The 17,555-nt window shown below is 48.3% G+C and overlaps 1 protein-coding gene across 6 annotated transcripts in view; it reads right to left on the bottom strand.

Annotated features, from left to right (window-relative positions):
- The window catches only part of SH3TC2 (SH3 domain and tetratricopeptide repeats 2), a 57,856-nt gene that overhangs the window by 11,425 nt on the left and 28,876 nt on the right, over positions 1 to 17,555 (bottom strand). For all 6 annotated transcript variants that reach the window (XM_058719707.1, XM_058719704.1, XM_058719701.1 and 3 more), the window contains 5 exons: positions 17,220 to 17,415; positions 9,388 to 9,521; positions 6,812 to 6,853; positions 4,990 to 6,687; positions 4,703 to 4,883 (listed from right to left, as the gene is read on the bottom strand). In XM_058719707.1, coding sequence (XP_058575690.1) covers positions 4,703 to 4,883; positions 4,990 to 6,687; positions 6,812 to 6,853; positions 9,388 to 9,521; positions 17,220 to 17,415 — 2,251 coding nt within the window. The remainder of the gene's footprint in view (positions 1 to 4,702; positions 4,884 to 4,989; positions 6,688 to 6,811; positions 6,854 to 9,387; positions 9,522 to 17,219; positions 17,416 to 17,555) is intronic.

Raw genomic sequence — 17,555 nt, forward strand, 5'->3', positions numbered from 1 at the left:
GGACAGCATCCAATCAGCCTTGATCCCGAGCGTCATGCTCTTCCGGGCCACCTATTGCCAAGGCTTTGCCTGGGTATCTCTCCTCCTCTCCAATCTTGAGTCCTCTGTTTCCGATTTTTCCTGCCCCTGAAGTTCATTCTCTACAGCTGAGTCCTTGTTCCTTCCTTCCCACCTGGACATCAACCATGAACTTGTAGCCAAGTGACTCTCATGCACCTGCATTCCCAGACTTCCTCTTTCCATCCCCTGCTGGGGCTTTCCAGATCCCTGCCCTGCCTGAATGAGTGTCTGGCCTCTGGCTCAGCCTCCACTCATTGGTCCTGCCCTGTTTCCACAATAAGACCGGCCACTCACCGAGGGTTGACCCATGCCAGGTGTCGGGATATGAATTTTAAGGTCCATTCTGTCATTTAAACCTCAGAAACATTAAGCCATGAGGGATCTTAGCCCATTGTGCAAATAAAGAAACTAAGAGGGTTTTTTTTTAATTTGTCCAAGTTGGCACTGTTCATTTCTAAAGCTTTAGGTTGAGCCCTCTGCTGTTTGGTCTTATAATACATGACAGTAATCATTCCCTGACATTTATTGAGCACCTGACATGCCTTATCTCATTTAATCATCAAAACAGCCCTACGCAGCTAGTCCCGGTATTATATCCACTTTATGAATAGGGAAAAATAAGGCTCAGAAAGGGTAAGTGACAGGGACCAGGTAATAGACGTTGTTTAAACCAGAGTCTAACCCTGACAATCTGACTCCAGAACCCCACACACACCCTCAAGCAGCGCTCAGTCTCGGGCTCAGAAATCAGCACATGGGAGGGCTTCTGCTTTTTTTTAACTCCTTTAACGACCTAGAAGTTTGGGAAGAGCGTAAGCTACTTCCAGCCTCGAACAAGGTTTCCTCACCTGCCAAAGTAGGGGTGGTGATGTACGTCCCAGCCTCGTGATCACATGACACGTCAGTGAGAGCAGTGCCTCCCTCGTTCAGGGTTACAGAAATGTTAGTGGTTGGTTGTATTAGTTACACCGAAAACCAAATGGCGAAGCGTTTCTCTGTTCATTCCACAGGGGTAAGAAACATAAGAATAAGAATAAGGAACACTGACTTCCGGCGACTATTCTATCCACACGCAAAGAATTACTTCGGGAAGACTTGTTGCATACAGGCATGTCTTCTTTCTAAAAATAACATGCACATCCTTGGTGGCCCTTACCACAATTTATAGGATACCTTCGGCAAATACGTATGTGAATATTGTCAATATCTTGAACTATAAGCATTGTGAGCTCAGGGACTATAGCTCTCCGTCAGGTTTTTGGGCTATAATAAACGCCCAGTGAATATTTGTCGGCTGGGTTCAATAGAGCCTCAAAATTCCCATGGATCCCACCTGGTTCAGTACAAGGCACAGTCTGTACTGTGTCACCTGAAGATAGAAAACAAGATGCCCAAGGGCCCTGCCCACTGAGAGACTGGAAACACTAGGTCTTGTAGCTGTCACCCTGGAGGCAGAGATAGCAAGACCCTGACAGTCCTGGACAAAGGGACAGCAAAGTATTCCAAGGCAAACGCCCAAAGTCTGGGCCGCAGCTTTCTCCGTCTGTACGCCCTCACCTACCATCCTCCACCTCTAAACCCTAGAGAAAACCTTTCGAATAAGAGGAATTGACATGAGTAGAAAGGGAGCATGAGGCAGTAAAACCACCGTAAATGGAGGAATCCGGGATCTGAGTTACTACCGGTGAAACCAAGTGGGTCAGCAGCCTGGACTCTCTGGAGCAGGCAGGGGTCAGACCAGATGAACAGTGAGGCCCTGCTCATCCATACAACTCCTGGAGCCTTCACGCTATAGCCATCCACACTAACAGTTTATCTGGGGGGGGGGGGGGGGGGGGGGGGGGGAATTGCTGACCGAACAGGCAGAATACATACGGAGTGGTTACGAATATGGACTCTAGACCGGGGGCTGGCACACTATGGCTCATGAGCCAATGCAGCCTTCTCCTGCTTTTGTAAACCAAATCTCAGTGAACCCAGCCGCACTCCCTCCCACACGTAGTCTACGGCCATTTTCACAAGGCAATGCAACCTCAGCGTCGTCGTGACCGGGACCACATGGCCACCACGCCTAAAACGTTTCCTGTCTGAACTTTAACACAAAGTTTGCCAACCCCTGTGCTAGACTCAACCTGGGTATCAACCCCGACTTCACAGCTTCAAATTACTTGGCTTCCTTCGTTCTCAGGTCCCACAGGTCTCTGTGGACATTTGTGCAGCTATCCTGAGATTACACGTATCTTGGTAAACGCTGCATGCTCGCCGTGAAGGCCTTTAGCTACTATTCTGGCCACCATTTTCATTATGGCTGCCCGCTGTGCCAGTCCGGAGGCCCTCCCCACCCCAGCCCACCTCCGCATCCCCTCCTAGGGGACACGCTGAAGGCCTCTCTCTCCCTTACTACCCATATCCACTTGAACACCAAACTTCATCAAACCTACACAGTGTCTTCCAGATGGGTCCCCCCTTCCCACTGCTCCCGCAATCCCCACGGCCCCAAATCCTATTCTCTTCCCCTCCTCCGCTTTCTGAAATCTTACCAATCCCTCAAGCCCTTCTTCACACGCTACCACCTTCATGAAGTCTTCCCCAACCCTCCTCTTCTTTCCCTCCAAACCCTCCCCTGCAGATGCCTGCATTTTCACCCAGGAACGCTTCCTGCCTTTGAGCGTCATGAGTACGGAAATCCCACAGGGAGAGTTTCGGGGAAGAACTCTGTCCACACATCAAGACCCACTTAATAAGAGCCTCCTAGAAACAAGTGCCAGAAAAGCATTTGTTCCAACAGACACGTTTGTTTATTTTTTTTAATCAGACAATGAGAACCTCCTGTGGCTTTCCCCTTTGTCCCTCAGTTACCAGGAAGCTTAGAGCTAAACTACAGTAACCACCTCAAGGTGTATGCAAATACCTGTTTCTCTGTGTCTGTTAAGCGCCTTGCAGGAGTAGGTAATTTATACCTGCTAAATAAATAGAGCATTGTAGCATGTTCTCCTTGACGCACTGAGCTTTCTGCAAAGGGATGATGACCTTATGTTTGCAGGGGTTTCCCCCGACACCTAAGGCACTTCCTAAACTTCTTCGTATCACTCACATTAGTGGTAAAGCAGAAGAAAGGGAGTTGTACAGATCAGAATCTCAGAGATTAGAATTCTAGAATATGAGGATGAAAAGATCTCCATTTGGATCAACTTCCAGAATGATAGAATGAGGACCGCCAAAAATCCACTCCTCACTAAAAGGACCTTCATGGGGCGTCCTGGAATGGAAGCGGTGTCGCTCTGGGCCACACCTCCTGTCCCCTCACACTCTGCAAGGATCCAAACCTCCCGTCCTAGAACTGAAGGCAAAGATGGTGGGAGGTTTAGAGGACACCCGATTCTTGCAAGAGAGGAAAAGGATGAGAGAGAGGGAGACAGAGGGAGGGGAACAGAGAGAGATTATTATCTGACTATTAGTGATCTGGTTGCCCTGATGCCCCAGGTTGCCATGTTGCCTAGAGAAGCAACGTTTGTCATTCAATTAGCTTCTCCCCAACCACCTCTCTCTCTGCTCAACACTGGCAATTATCCCTGCTGTATTTTAGATGTCATTCATAATTATGAGTACAACGCCACACTGTTAATCTGTTGCAAAATGAAGTCGGATCTCTTGCAAACCATGCAGAATGTAATGGAATCAATTAAAGGCCTGCTGGAAAGCAGAACGGCCAGCCACACCGCGGGTGAATGAGGAGTAGGCCGATTGGACCCAGTGTGGACGTGAGAGAAGAGAAAACCAGCAGAAGATAGCAGGATGCGTCACGTGAGAAGGATGCAAAGGTCAAGGGGTTAAAAGAAGCTTTGGGGTAAAACAGTTAAGGTTTGGTGTATTTTTGCAAAGAGGAGGCTTTTTAAGAGAGGGCTGAAAAGTCAATCGTAAAATAAAGGATATCCCATCGTGCTGTTATCCAATCTTGTGCACACAATTGAGCTAAAAGTCAACAGTTCTTTTGCTGTTTATTCTATGACTTATTGCATGGTTGCAGTTCTAACCTGAGTCTCTTAACTAAAAGGTGAAAATAAACTTAGGTCCATCACTTCCAGATGCATTTTAAAGGTAAGGTTGCAAATCAAATGTTTTTACTGTCAAATTTTACCCACCCGCACCCCACCAGTGGATTGACTTACTTTGTGTCCTTTCTCTATTACCCATTGTCCACAGGTAACCAAGACCTCCTGAGGGGTCCAGTCCTGTATCACTGCCACCTCTCTAAATTAGGCCCCCTTGGGGCACCCGGGTGGCTCCGTCGGTCAAGCCTCGGACTTCGGCTCAGGTCATAATCTCGCGGTTTGTGAGTTTGAGCCTCGCCTCGGGCTCTATGCTGACAGCTCGGAGCCTGGAGCCTGCTTCGGATTCTGTCTCCCTCTCTCTCTCTGCCCTTCCCCTGTTCTCTGTGTCTTAAAATAAATAAGTAAACTTTTTTTTTTAATACTATAAGATCTATGCCACTGTTCTCATCTTTGATGAGGAGGCTGAGGTACAGAGAGATTAGAGAACTTGTTCGAATGTGCATGTGAACTTCACGTCCTGAGGAAAAGAGTGCTGCTTCTCCTCAAGGCAGGTAAGCTGTTTCCAGGACTGTCCCCGAGCCCAGACTCACCTGGCCGTGTTCAGGTTCCGATAGAGCTGCCCGAGGGACTCCAACAGCCTCCCCTCCATCTCTCGGTCCCTGAGTTGCTGAGCTAGGGCCAGCCAGTGCTCATGGTAGGTGATGCATGCCTCGGGGTTTGGGGATACAGAGCTGTAGAAATGGCAGAGGGATTTGGTGACCTGAAGCTGACCTGAACATAAAGCAGGGACATGAATGAGATCACTTGAGATAGGACGAGGGCAAAACGCGATCGAGCACTTTTCTCTGAAGCGTGCAACAGTGTGGGACATACTCACTCTTTAGGTGCCGATGCCTTAAGCCCAACAGCAATGCCATTTCATAACAAAGGCGGCCGCTGGCCAGCTGACGTCCAGACACCAGGACTTGGGCCAACCAGAGAAGCACCTGTACTAATTCCATGTCTGTCTCCACGCTGGTCTGGAGTTCAGAATAGAGTCGGACGGCCTGCAGGAGATAGTCCTTGGCTGGTTGCCGAGCCCAGGACTTAAGAGTCAGGTGGCCAAGATTGGCCAAAGTCACCGCCTGGTTACGCACGTTCCCCATTTCCTGAGCTCTGTTCAAAGCCCGGAGATAGTTCTTGGCTGCCCTGTTCACCCGGCCTTCACCTTGAAGTGCAAGGCCCAGGAGGTTATGGACCACCCCCTTCTGGGTGATGCTCTCCATCTCCTTCTGAGAGTATAGCAGTGGCTCAAGAATGTCCAACGCCTTCTTTGCCTGGCTGGCTACGAGATAAGCCCACGCCAGGCACAGGGAAGACTCGAAGGCCTCCTGCTCACCCAGCAGCTGCCCTAGCACCAAGGCCTGGCTCAGGTAGTGGATGGCGCCATCAGGAGACCTGTGGTGGAGGTACACTTTGGACAGGATGAGACACAGGGCCCTCTGGGTGCTCCAACTGGCCTGCTCTTCACAGGCAACCAGTGCCTGCCTGAGCGCTGGGCAGGCCAGGGCGGAAACTTCACCCCAGCTTAAAGAGGGAACTCCAAGGAGCTTGGCGGTGTTCTGGAGAACCAGGTAGACCTGCCAAATTGGAAGGGACATCCCTTGGGCACTCTGGGTACCACGTTGCTGGACAGAGGCCACCGCAAGGTGTGGAAGATATTTCTTATCGTACAGAAAACTCAAGACGGTGGCCACGGCATCCAGGTCAGGAGGGTGTCCAGAGAGGAGTTGCAGACGCTCGGCAAAGGGCAGGACCTCCTCATGCCGGCCTAGGTCCAGGAGCAATCGGATGGCCAGGAAGCAGGCCCTGGCCTCCAGAACACAGCTGCCAGCCACAATCCCCTGGCGTAGCACATAGGCCACAACGTCAAGCTCATTCTTGGTGCTGGACTCACGGTCAGGCAGGCAGGCCAACAGGGCACCTGCCTTTTCCAGCAGGGCTGAGCCTTTATGCCTCAGCCTCTGCCTCAGGTAGATGGCAGCCAGATTGATGTACAGAGCAGCCACCAAGGATAGGTCCTCAAATGCCCCATCGAGGATGTACATAGCCTCCTCAAAGTACACCCTGGCCTGAGAGAGTTTGACCTTCCTGACGCTCAGCCGGCCCAGGAGGAAGCAGAGCCGGGCATGGGCCCAGGTCATGTGGTTCCTCTTGGCCCACTTCCTTGAGGCCTCCAGGTAGGCCACAAGTTCGTCCTCCTCGGAGAAGCTGTAAAAGGAAGACGTGAGGAAAGAGAAGGAGGAGTCGTAGAGGCTCCTAAAGTGGTCAGCGTAGCCCTTGTGATCCAGAAACGCCAGCATGGGGGCGAAATTCTCAGCCTCCTCCTCTTCCTGACCAGTGTTTAGGTCCACGAGCAGTTCTGGGTCATCGAGGTCGTCGGGCTCTGGCAAGTGATAGCTGTCTGAGGCTGCTGAGAGGAGCTCCTCCTCCAGGCTGGAGTCCTCGGAACTGCTGGACTGTCTGGAGCCCACGACCTGATGCTCCTCCCAGGCTCTACCAGTCCTGGCCTCCTTGAAGCCTTCAGGCTGGGATGCTGTAAGGGACAGGCAGAGTTGGGCAACCCTAAGCACCTGCCACTGTGGTGGCCAGCTCCTGGCAAGAGGGCAGGAGGCTGTTCTGAAGGACCAGAGGTCAGGTTCGGCATGATCTCTACTCACCACTTAGATCGTTTGGAAGATTCTGGATGGATTCAAACCCACCTGGATAGAGAGGAAAGACAGACCTGGTGTTAGGTCAGAATAGGCCACCATGCCTAGGCCTGCAGGTATATACCCCAGACCCGTGGTCCCCTCAGGGCCCTTTGTGTTTAAATTTCTCTAAGAAACTGGGCAGAATCTTCTCCTTTGTCATCAGCTTAAGAGCTGTAGGTACCTGGAGAGCATCTTGTTTAAGCCACTCACTTCACGGTTGGGCACTGAGGTAGAAACAAGACCCAGAGCCAGAAAAGAAAAGTGGAGAAGCTAGAAACACGAGCTCTCTTCTAGGAGGTGTGGGAATGGGGAGGATGACAAAATCTAAAGGCCCAAATCTCCCAGGCAGATGACAACAGAGCCATGATCAAAACTCCCAAGCATGGCACACTTTGTGGCATGTGGCATCATGCCACGTGGACACCCTTCCTTCTTCCTTCCTCCATTCGTTCATCGTTCATCTTCTCAACAGTCATTGATCCAGTATGTACGATGGGACACGGGACTAGGTGACCAAGGGTGACTAATGAAGCAACTAGAGTGAAGAGGCCACTGAGCGTCCTGGTTTTGGTCCTCACGTGACCTCATGGGATGAGGTAGAAGGAACAGTCTTGAGCACAGCATTTAGATATTTTGAGTCTGAGGTACTCGCAGGGGCTCTAGGCTGAGAATGAAGTAGATCTGTAGCCAAAGAAAAAAGTTGAGACTTGCAAATACAGATTGAGGACCCACAGCCCCTCCCAAGGAATGGGCCCAGGCCCTAGGAGAAGTGTTTGGACAAGAAAGCAAAGCAGCTGGGGGAGGGGAGTTTGTGAATGAGCCAGAGAAACACCAGCATCTCCCGGCAGGTGGGAGGCAGTGAAGGAGATTGGAAAGGCACAGTCCAAGAGAAAAGAGACACAGAGACCAAGGTGCCTGTGGGACCATCGCCTGACGTCACAAAAGTGGAAGAAGGCTGGTCAAGAACCAAGAAGGCACCTTGAGTTTGGCAGCAAAGAACTTAACTCTCTTAGCAAAAGCAGTCATGGTACAACTGTGGAAGCGAAGACCAGGTTCGTCTCCGTGGGACAGGGGCTTCTGGAAATAAGATTCTAACTCTTCCTGGCAGAGAAACAACAGCTGCCTGTGCCCTCACTCTGCGCTCTCCAATGAACTTTGAGGACAGCAGGCCCTTCACCAAGTCAAGCCTCTGCCTACCACTCTCTGTGAGAGTCGTTGTCCATACTTGAGATCTGTAAGCTCTGAAGGGTAGAAGGCCCCATGGCCAAATGTGGGAGAGATAGGGAACCGGGCTCTGGAGAGCTACCGTTGTGCCCTGGCCCTCCCTGACGTTGAGAGCACATGAGAGTCTCACTGCAGCCATATCTCTCCAGGCCAGGGCCACCAAGAACACAAATGGTGCGTGAGTTGCAAAAAGATGCTCCCTCTGGGAGGAAGAAATACCCACAGGCACTCCTTCCTGGGGCACAGGACTTGAGGAAGCTGGAATTTACCAACAGGATGCCCCTCTGCTGGTTGCCTTGGTGACAGTGGAAACCTTTATAACCACTAGGCTCTGCCCTGCATCCAACAGAGAGGCACTCTCGCTCTTTAGACAGGAGGCAATCGGCTACCTGGGACCTGCTCCTAGATCTCTCCCAATCATTGGATCAACGGTTGGTAGATCCCTTAGATCCAAGTCTGTGGCCTGCCCCTGCTGAAGGCAGACCCGAAGTAGTCCTGGATTGTCGGACCTCAGCAACCCCTGCCAGACAACGTCCACAGCTTCAGCTTCCTGGTCCAGCCTGGTAAGGGATGTGATCTGTTTGTGGCAAGAAAGTTCTGCCAGGGCTGATGCAGATGCCTGGGCTAAGTGCTCCTCACAAGTGCTCCTTGTGCATGGTGAAAGATTCTAATGCCCACCTCTGCTCCAGGGAGCGGGCCTATGTGTCCCCTCGGCAGATTCTCTGTCCTGGGCCCATGAACTGTGCCCCATCTGACCTGGCCACACAGGGGTGGACACAATATCACCAGCACTGAAGAGATGGGAGAACCACTCAAACCACTCAAACCACTGTCGTCCTTCCTGACACAGAGCAGCGGGCCTTTCCAAAATAAGGAAAAGGAGTGGCAGTCGTTCGCTCAGTCAGTCATGCAGAAACTGATGAAAACTGCCAGCACTGAGGTCCCTCCCCCACCCAAAGCCAACACACCCCAACAGACGAATGTCATTCTGTGTTGGGGCCGGTGTGGTAGAGGAGGGAGGGTCCTGACTAGAAAATGGGGAAAGGCGGTTCTTGGCCTGGCTCAGGCACAAATTCACCAGGAACTCAATTTCCAATCTATAAAATGAGAGGAGAAATCACCTCTTAGAACCTGTAACCTTCTACAGTCCTGCCTTTATCATTGGGGACCTAGACCCCCTTCAGCCCTAGGGAGAGAGACCTCAGTCTCAACTCAGGCAGTTTTCTTCTCCAAGATTAGAATGGAAGGCTCAATCTGGTTGACCTCGCATGCTATCGCTGAGCTGAGCTTTCAAAGGGATCTGAAGAGCAAATACTCACTAAGCCGGTAGACAGATGCTATGTCAGTATGAGCAAGGGTGTGGAGGAAGCTGGCACACTCAGCTTTCCTGTCACTTCCCAGGACCCACAGAGAGCATCTTTCCTCATCGCTGAAAAAGGCGGAGCTCTTGTTCCTGCATTGAGAGAAAAGACATGGATGTTGATCGGTGCCAGGCCCCAGACGCAACCGTTCTCTCTCCAGCCCAGGATATAGCGAAGGCCACAGAGAAACCGCCAACTCGCTTGCCATAGCTGAAATCAGACTCCTCAGCTCATTGTTGCATAAGGTATTTGCCTCTCCTGCCAAGGAAGAAAAGCTATCAGCACCCCACTCGTGAAGAGATGAGCTATGCTGCTGCCGAACAGGTCGAAGTGGAGACGAAAACACCCCTCCTGTTGAAACTCCATCTCCCGAGAAAAACAAAGGCCCTTCTCTCGACCCCCCCCCCCCCCGCTTTCTTGGAGACCACCCGGTGCCCATTTTTAATGGAAAGAGGAATTTGTTGCCCCCAAAGGGAAGCGTTGAAAAGGGACCGTTAAGAGATATTTCTTTGTCAGGGACGGGTGGCACAATCTAGAGGAGCGATGAAGAAAGTTTGACTATGGTCAGAAGGGACTTTTCACGACTGCTGTCATCTCATTTCACGACACAGAACAAAAGCACTATGTGGCATTCAGAGAGTGGATGGGAAGTGGGGAGAAGGAAGGTCAAGGGCGGCAAGAAGTGACTGCAGATAATAGAGATCCTTATACTTGCTGTGCTGTATAAACTCGTTGTTAAAACCAATTTGCTTACTAGAAATTTGCCATCGAATCAAAGAATGTGGAAGCTAGAAGTGCTTTGGGAAGAATTCAATCCAGAATCTACCTGAACAATTTTTAAGATCTCTTTCAGGTCTAAATCAGGCTGGGTTTTTTTAAACCTCAGAATCCATTTTTTTAAACAAAAATAACTTGGAAGGCCCGAGAGTTAATAACGGCTACTAGTTGGGGGGGCGGGGAGCTTATCGTGAATCAGACCGTCTGAGCTCATATAGTCTACACAATTGCCCTCTGAGGCAGGAGCTATTCTTAACACTTTTTGCAAAGGATGAAACTGACACACAGAAAAATAAAGTCGGTGGTTAGGAAGTGGTACAGCAGGATGTAAAAAAAGCTTCTCTAGTTCAAGCTGAATTGAGGGAGGGGCAGGGATGAGAGTGCTGTGGTCTGCCACCTACATTTGTCCCCACAACTCAGGTCAACCCGGTGATGAGAAGGCCAGGAGCTAACGTGAACGGCTCAAGGTGGCACCACCAGTTCGTGGCAGAACGGGCACAAAAGCTCTGTCCCGACACCGGGCCCAGGACTCTTTCCATGACACTTACTGACTCTGCACCTCTCTGGCCTGACTTCCAGATTCTCCCAGACCATGAGAGCAGCCATCCTCAAAAGAGCACCTAGCTGAAATCTACAACTAAACTTAGCTGAGGTTAAAAAAAAAAAAAAATTATAGGATTTCAAATCTCTGTAGAACCCTTACATTTTACACAGGATTTCCTGAACTCGCTATTTCATTTAGCAACATGCTCAGAATGACACAGCTAGAAAGCGGTCAAGCTGAGACAGAAACTGTGATCTTCTGCCTGTGTGCCTGTTGCCTCATAGCTGATCTGCTAATGGCCTGAGTCCCAGCTATTTAGAAAGAGTCCAAGACGCCTCACAAATTACATTAGGGTTTCCCTGGCATGGAAATTGGGTTAGAATGGTAGGACTTCTAGAAATAGGGCAGGCTGAGCTGCTCCACAGGGGGCTACTCTCACCCACATACACAGACAAATCCTAGATAAAACGTGACGTGGATGAATATTCTCATACATTCTTTAACCTGAAAGGAAGCAAAGGAAATGCCTGGGAGCCAGAAACAAAAGGAGAAACCAAAGTCAAGTTGAGAAGCCAGAGCAGATGGCCCAGAGACCCCAGGGGTTCTCAGCTGGGATACTTGCCCTCAGAGTTGGGGCTCACCTTATAATGCCACACAGGGACAGGAGATGTGACTTTGGGTTTATGTGAAGCTGGGAAGCTGAATTGAGCTCTCTACATAGCTTTGAGCCCCCTTTGAGCCTGAAGTCTGGAAGAACTACAACTTCTGTAAAGAGGAGATGGGAAAACTTGCCTACCAACAACACACTTTCCATCTGTGTGAGTCTCTGGAAAAAATCAAACACCTGGACTCACACCATTAGAAGGTGTGGGCTCTGAATTACACTGTACAATGGAGGTATCAGAGTCAGAGAGCTTAACCTTGAAAAACCAGCTCTGGACCTTGAGTTTCCTTGAGTTCCTAAGTTTTCAAGGAAAACAAATGCCAAAACTGCTCTACTGGGATGTTTTCTTCAGTCCGGCTTCATGCAGAGACCATGTTTTAAAATGTTGGGAATTCGTTCATGTAACCAAAAATACAAACGCGAGGAAAGGAGCCACGGACAAAGAGTGCCAGCAGGTGCACAAATAGGTAAATGAACACTACAAAAGCTAGAAATAGCAACACCCGAAAGAGTAATTTATAATAGGCATGGTTAACATGATGAAATAAAAGACTGAATAGAAGCTACAGAGAAAATATGAACCTGGTCAGTAGCAACAAGTATATGTGAAAAATAGCAAAATACAAATTCTAGACATGAAAATAAAGGCATGGACACTTAGGACGACATGAGTTGAGTTAAACGGCAGGTTTAGTCTCAGCAGAGGAGAGAATTAGTGAAACTGAAGATGGTTCTGAGGAAATCACCCAGAATGCACCTAGAAGAACAAAAAGGTGAAAAATGGAAAAGAACCGATTAAGCGAGATTGAGGATAGAATGGCAAGTCCAACATACCTCTGATAGGAATATTCCGGAAGAGAGACTAAAAAGAATGAGAGAGAGGCAATATTCAAAGGGAGAATGACTGAGAATTTTCCAGAATTGAAGAAAGACATGAGTCTTCAAATTGAAGAAGTACACCACGTCCTAAGCAAAATAAATAAAAATAATAAAAATTTTAACATGACTTCCATTTCTTTCGGGTTATTGGTCTTTTCATGTTTCCCGTTTCTCCTAATCCTTCTTTCTGGGTTCAACGATCTATTACTTGACTGTTCGATTTACAGGATGAAAGTTAAACAGAAAAGATAAGGGCATAAATTAATGAAATAAAAACAAATAAAGTAGAAGAAAATAATAAAGGTAAATGTGAAATTAGTGAAATAGAAAACAAACAATAGATGGTCAACATCAGAAAAATTGTTTCTGAGGATTAATAAAATGGACAAAACCCTGGCAAAACAGATTTGAAATTTTATATTAATAGCTATTTTCCCCTCCACTTTGAAGGCTATTCTATACTCAGCTAAATTATCATTCACAAGTATATTTTAAGTATATTTAAGACAAACAAGGACTGAAGACTGAGAGTAGTTACAACTCACAGATCTCCAATGAAATAACTACTAAAAGATACATGATGTGAACAAGGGAGTGGACACCTTGCGATAAATATGTAACAGAAAAATCACATCTAGGTATATCATAGTACAAAACATTAGTAAGAATAACCTTAAAAAAATGAGAGAAAAAGGTGCCTACCTGCCAAGAAATGGCTGTGAGATTAACAGCAAACTTATCATCAGCAAAAATAGATGCCACAAGAAATGGAATTATAGGGACACCTGGGTGGCTCAGTCAGTTAAGTGTCTGACTTCGGCTCAGGTCATGATCTCACGGTTCGTGTTTGAGCCCCAAGTTGGGCTCTATGCTGACAGCTCAGAGCCTGGAAACTGCTTCAGATTCTGTGTCTCCCTCTCTCTCTGCCTTTCCCCCACTCATACTCTGTCTCTCTCACAAAAATAAATAAATATTTTTTTTAATTCTTTAATTAAAAAAAAGGCAGAGATAAACAATATGGACTATAAAAAAGGGGATGTAAGAAACATAATTTTTCAAACTTCTAATACTATGAAATACTGGCTTTACTCTTATATTCTTTTATCTGATACTGAATGTATTAATTTTTCAGTTTTGCTTATTTTTTAATTTACACATTTCAATGTATACATTTCCTTTAAGTAACACTTTGGTGAAATGAACTATATCTACTATAATGTGAATATCCTAAATTTACCCTATCAACTGAAAAAAAGGCCAGTTACAGAAAAAAAAACCATTTATACACATTTTTAAATACACAAAACTCTAGTATGTTGTTGTTGTTGTTGTTGTTGTTGTTGTTTTTGCAAGTGAACATCTATTCCTAAAATGTATCAGAATAAGGACTGGGAGGATACATATCAAATTCAAATAGAGTCTGCCCCCGGGGTAAGAATCAGGACCAGAAGGCAAAAGTCAGAAGGAGTAAAAAGGGTCTTCAGTTATATCTAAAGACATTTTTCCCTCAACACACACACACACACACACACACACACACACACACACGCGCCAAATACTCTTTAAAAACACAAAATCAAAAGAAAAGAATGGTCTGGCATTCTGTCACCATCAGAAGCTTTTAAATCTCTAAAGGCACTCTGGCCAAAACAAATACCATGTCTATTTAGACAGAATGCCTGCCTCCACGTTTTAAGAACTGGTTTTCCAGCTGCTGTTGCTGTGAAACTAGGTAGCTGATAGTGAAATATGTGCTGTTAAAAAAAGGAAACCCCCAACTTTGCCTCCTTGGAAAAACAGGATCCCTTTCCCATGTGTCAGAGGCACAGACCAAACCTGTCTCACAAAACAGCTTCTGTGAAATTTCACTCTTAATTGTCCCAATCTGGTTAAATAAATACAGTTGGATGGATGCATGGATGGATGATGGATGGATGGGAGGGAGGGAGGATGGATGGATGGATGGATGGATGGATGGTTGGATGGATGAGTGGATGAATGAATGAATGAATGAATGGATGGATGGATGAATTAATGAATGAATGAATGTACTCTTTAGGGAGTAATATACTAGCACAGGGAGGGAGACCATGGGAAGAGGAAGGACACCAGCAAATGCTAGACCTTCTTCAGAAACCTGTTACCACATGAGTACAGACTAAGAGTGACACCCAGTGGCCAGACCACCTGCATAACACACAGGATGATTCCCAGGGCCTCCACACCCTGACTGTTGCTTGTGACCAGGTGGTTTATGGACTTTGACTCTCATTGCTGTGATTTGGGGAGGTCTGTAATCTAGGGAGTGCTTTGGGGGGAGAGGGGGTGTGATAAGCCACTCCCCCCACCCCGCTCCTTCTTCCCTCTCTCCCTGTCTCCTGGCTCACTTTCCCCTTCCCTACCCAATATGTAGTCTCTAGTGATGGGGTCCCACAGGTGACGAGGTAGAGAGGCCATCAGAAGACACTAGAAACAAGGAGAATTTCTCATGCCACCACTTCAATACAGGGGGTTATGTTCTTCATGGTGAGAGTGGACCCAACGAAGTCAGCTAAAATGTGGTAATCAAATTAATTTAGAGGTACAAGTACCATTTGGGGCAAGGTACAAGGTACAGAAGTCCCATAATGTATGAAATCTGACACATTGCCCCCGACATCTTCTTCAAACTGCTTCTCAAAGATTACCCATGGCAGTAACAGCACTAGTAAGAGTCAATGCGTATTGGTCATATGCACACGCAACTGTGCCACGCACCATTCCAAGTGCTTTACATGTACAGTATTAGCTCATGTTAACTCCTAACAACCCTATGGGCAAGTACTAACATTGTATGCATTTTACAGTTGAGATACCTGAGGCATAGAGACACCGATGGACATATCCAAGGTCCTGAAGCTGGGAAGCTAGCGGAGGCACACAATGTGCTCACATATCCATAAATGCCTCTCAGGCAGTCTGGCTCTGGAATTCTGATCACCAAGCTATGCTGCCTCCCGATGACCAGTGACCTCCCCATGGTCACAGACCTCTCAGTGACCAGTGACCTCTCAACGGCCAATCCCAAAGGCCTTTCAGCAGGCAGCCCTGCTTTACCGCTTTGCAGCCTGCAACAGTGTTCATGATCTCCCCACCTCCCTTCCTCCCTCCGCCTCATCTTGCCCCTTTGTTCCTTCGTCTCCTTTGCTACATTTCTTCTTCCTCTGCGCTGTAAATTGTTCTTCCCCACCAAATCTCAGTGCTCTTTATTCTTTCTCCCTCTTACCAGGACCTCAGCTGCAGAACTGTGTTGCTGAAAGAAGAACGCTAGCTTTAACATCAGGATTCTGGGGTCCCAGACACGGAGCCTTGGGTTCAGCCCTTTCACTCCTAGGGTCCTCACTAGCCCCCGCGGTAAATGAGGGGGTGGCTTGAGCAGTGTTCTCATTGTGGCTGCATATTAGCCCCACCTGGGGAACTTCCATAACCATGGCTGCCCAGGGCCCACCTGCACCAATGAGATAGAATCTCTGGGGGCAGAACACAAGCATCCATATTTATAAAGCTCTTGGAATCTCTAAATTCCTGTTGACTGGTCCACAGCAGTGACCTCTGCTCTCCGTTCCTTCCACCCCTTCCTAAGTGCCAGCCTCAGCATTCTCACTGGTCTCCTGCCTCGAGCTTCTCCCCTGCCCATGCACACCTCGCTCAAAGCCATGGTTAGAGAAGTTCCAGGCACATCATTTGTCACCCTTTCTCAGAGACACTCGCTGGCTCCCCGTTCTCTGCCAGTTAAAGGACACAGGCCCCTGCACAGGCATTCTCCGTCTGCCACCTCATGGCCACGTCATGCCCCGCCAAGTCTTTGCCACACCAGTGCTCTCCTGATGACCTGCTTCTCAATGAGCAGGAGCCATTCCTCAAGCATCCCCCTCACTTTTCCTACCTGTGTTCACGTTTCTCCATTTCCATCAGTTGAAATATCTTGCATCATACAAAGCTGGCTCAAATACTGCCTATTTCGTGAGAGTTCTCCGAACACCCTTTTCCTCCTTATAAACTCCCATTCACTCCATAATCCTTTAGGGGCTCAGTGAGTCTCTTCCTTGATTAGACTCACTTGGATTCCCACATTTCTGTGTAGGGAAAACAACCTTCTGTCTCTTCTCCCTATAAAGGTCAGGGCTTAGAAGGAGATTTTGCCCTTCTTCCACTCTCTTCGGTGGCTCTTTCACACAAAGGAAGGGATTCCAGTCCGAGTGTTCAGGGCCTTCAATAATCCTTGAGCCACGTTTTCCCTGTGTCTCAATGTGGCAGCCAACTCTGTTCCTTCTGGTACTTTCTGGGCCCAGGCTTCCTACTGTTTCTTATCCTCATGCAGGAAGGCCAACCCAGGGAGACTGGCCAATATTCCTGCTGCTCATTGGTCACATGATCTGCTCCTCAGAACCAGCCCTCTAGACTCCAGGCAGAAATGAGTGGAAGATATACTCTACCATCGTGGCCAACACTGTTGCCACACAATTAGCTTTCAGCAGGTAAACCTCCATGGGAGGATCTCTCCTTTCCCTGAGCTGTAATCTATAGGACGCTGTGCGAGCCCTTCCCTAATGGGGCCCCTTGATTGGATGGGTAAGTGGCAGAATAAAAGAGCCAACACCACACCTGCAGGGATGACAGCAGGCCCTTCACCTTGGGGCCGTGCTTCTCTCCTTACAGGAAGGCTTTCATGACCCTCTGCTGAACGGAACTGACCTGACTCATTCTTGATCACTCATCCTCCCCTTCCCATCAGCCCTGGGGACAGCTTTGGTGGTCAGAATGCGCTCTTCTGGCTCTGTCTTGCCAGGGAACCCTGGAGCTCATGTCAATCCCGTTCAGAATGGGGTGGGGCCACTGGGAAGGCGCCCGCTCCAGGATCCCAGAGGGCCTCTTTGCCATACTCACACTGGGGAGTAAGACTCAGGATCTATGTTCCTGGTGGGGACAAAGCCCACTTCTCCTGAGCGTGTCGACTTTCCAATGAACCACTGAAGCCCAGGGATGACAAAGCCGATGATCTCGATGCTTTCTCCCTGGTGAAAATTCAGCTCATCCTTTTCTTCCCTCTCATATGCTTTCCAGGCCTTACATTTTCCTCTGCCTGTGGGGAGACAACATCCATGTCAACTAAATAAGGCAGAAACTGCTTCCAGCATACTATGAAATGAAGGGTCCCCAGAATTTAGAATTTCAAGGACCAGTAAAATCGTCTCCCCACCACACCCCCGCACAAAAAAAAGA

The sequence above is a fragment of the Neofelis nebulosa genome, chromosome 1, assembly GCF_028018385.1.
Source record: "Neofelis nebulosa isolate mNeoNeb1 chromosome 1, mNeoNeb1.pri, whole genome shotgun sequence".
Lineage (NCBI taxonomy): Eukaryota > Metazoa > Chordata > Mammalia > Carnivora > Felidae > Neofelis > Neofelis nebulosa.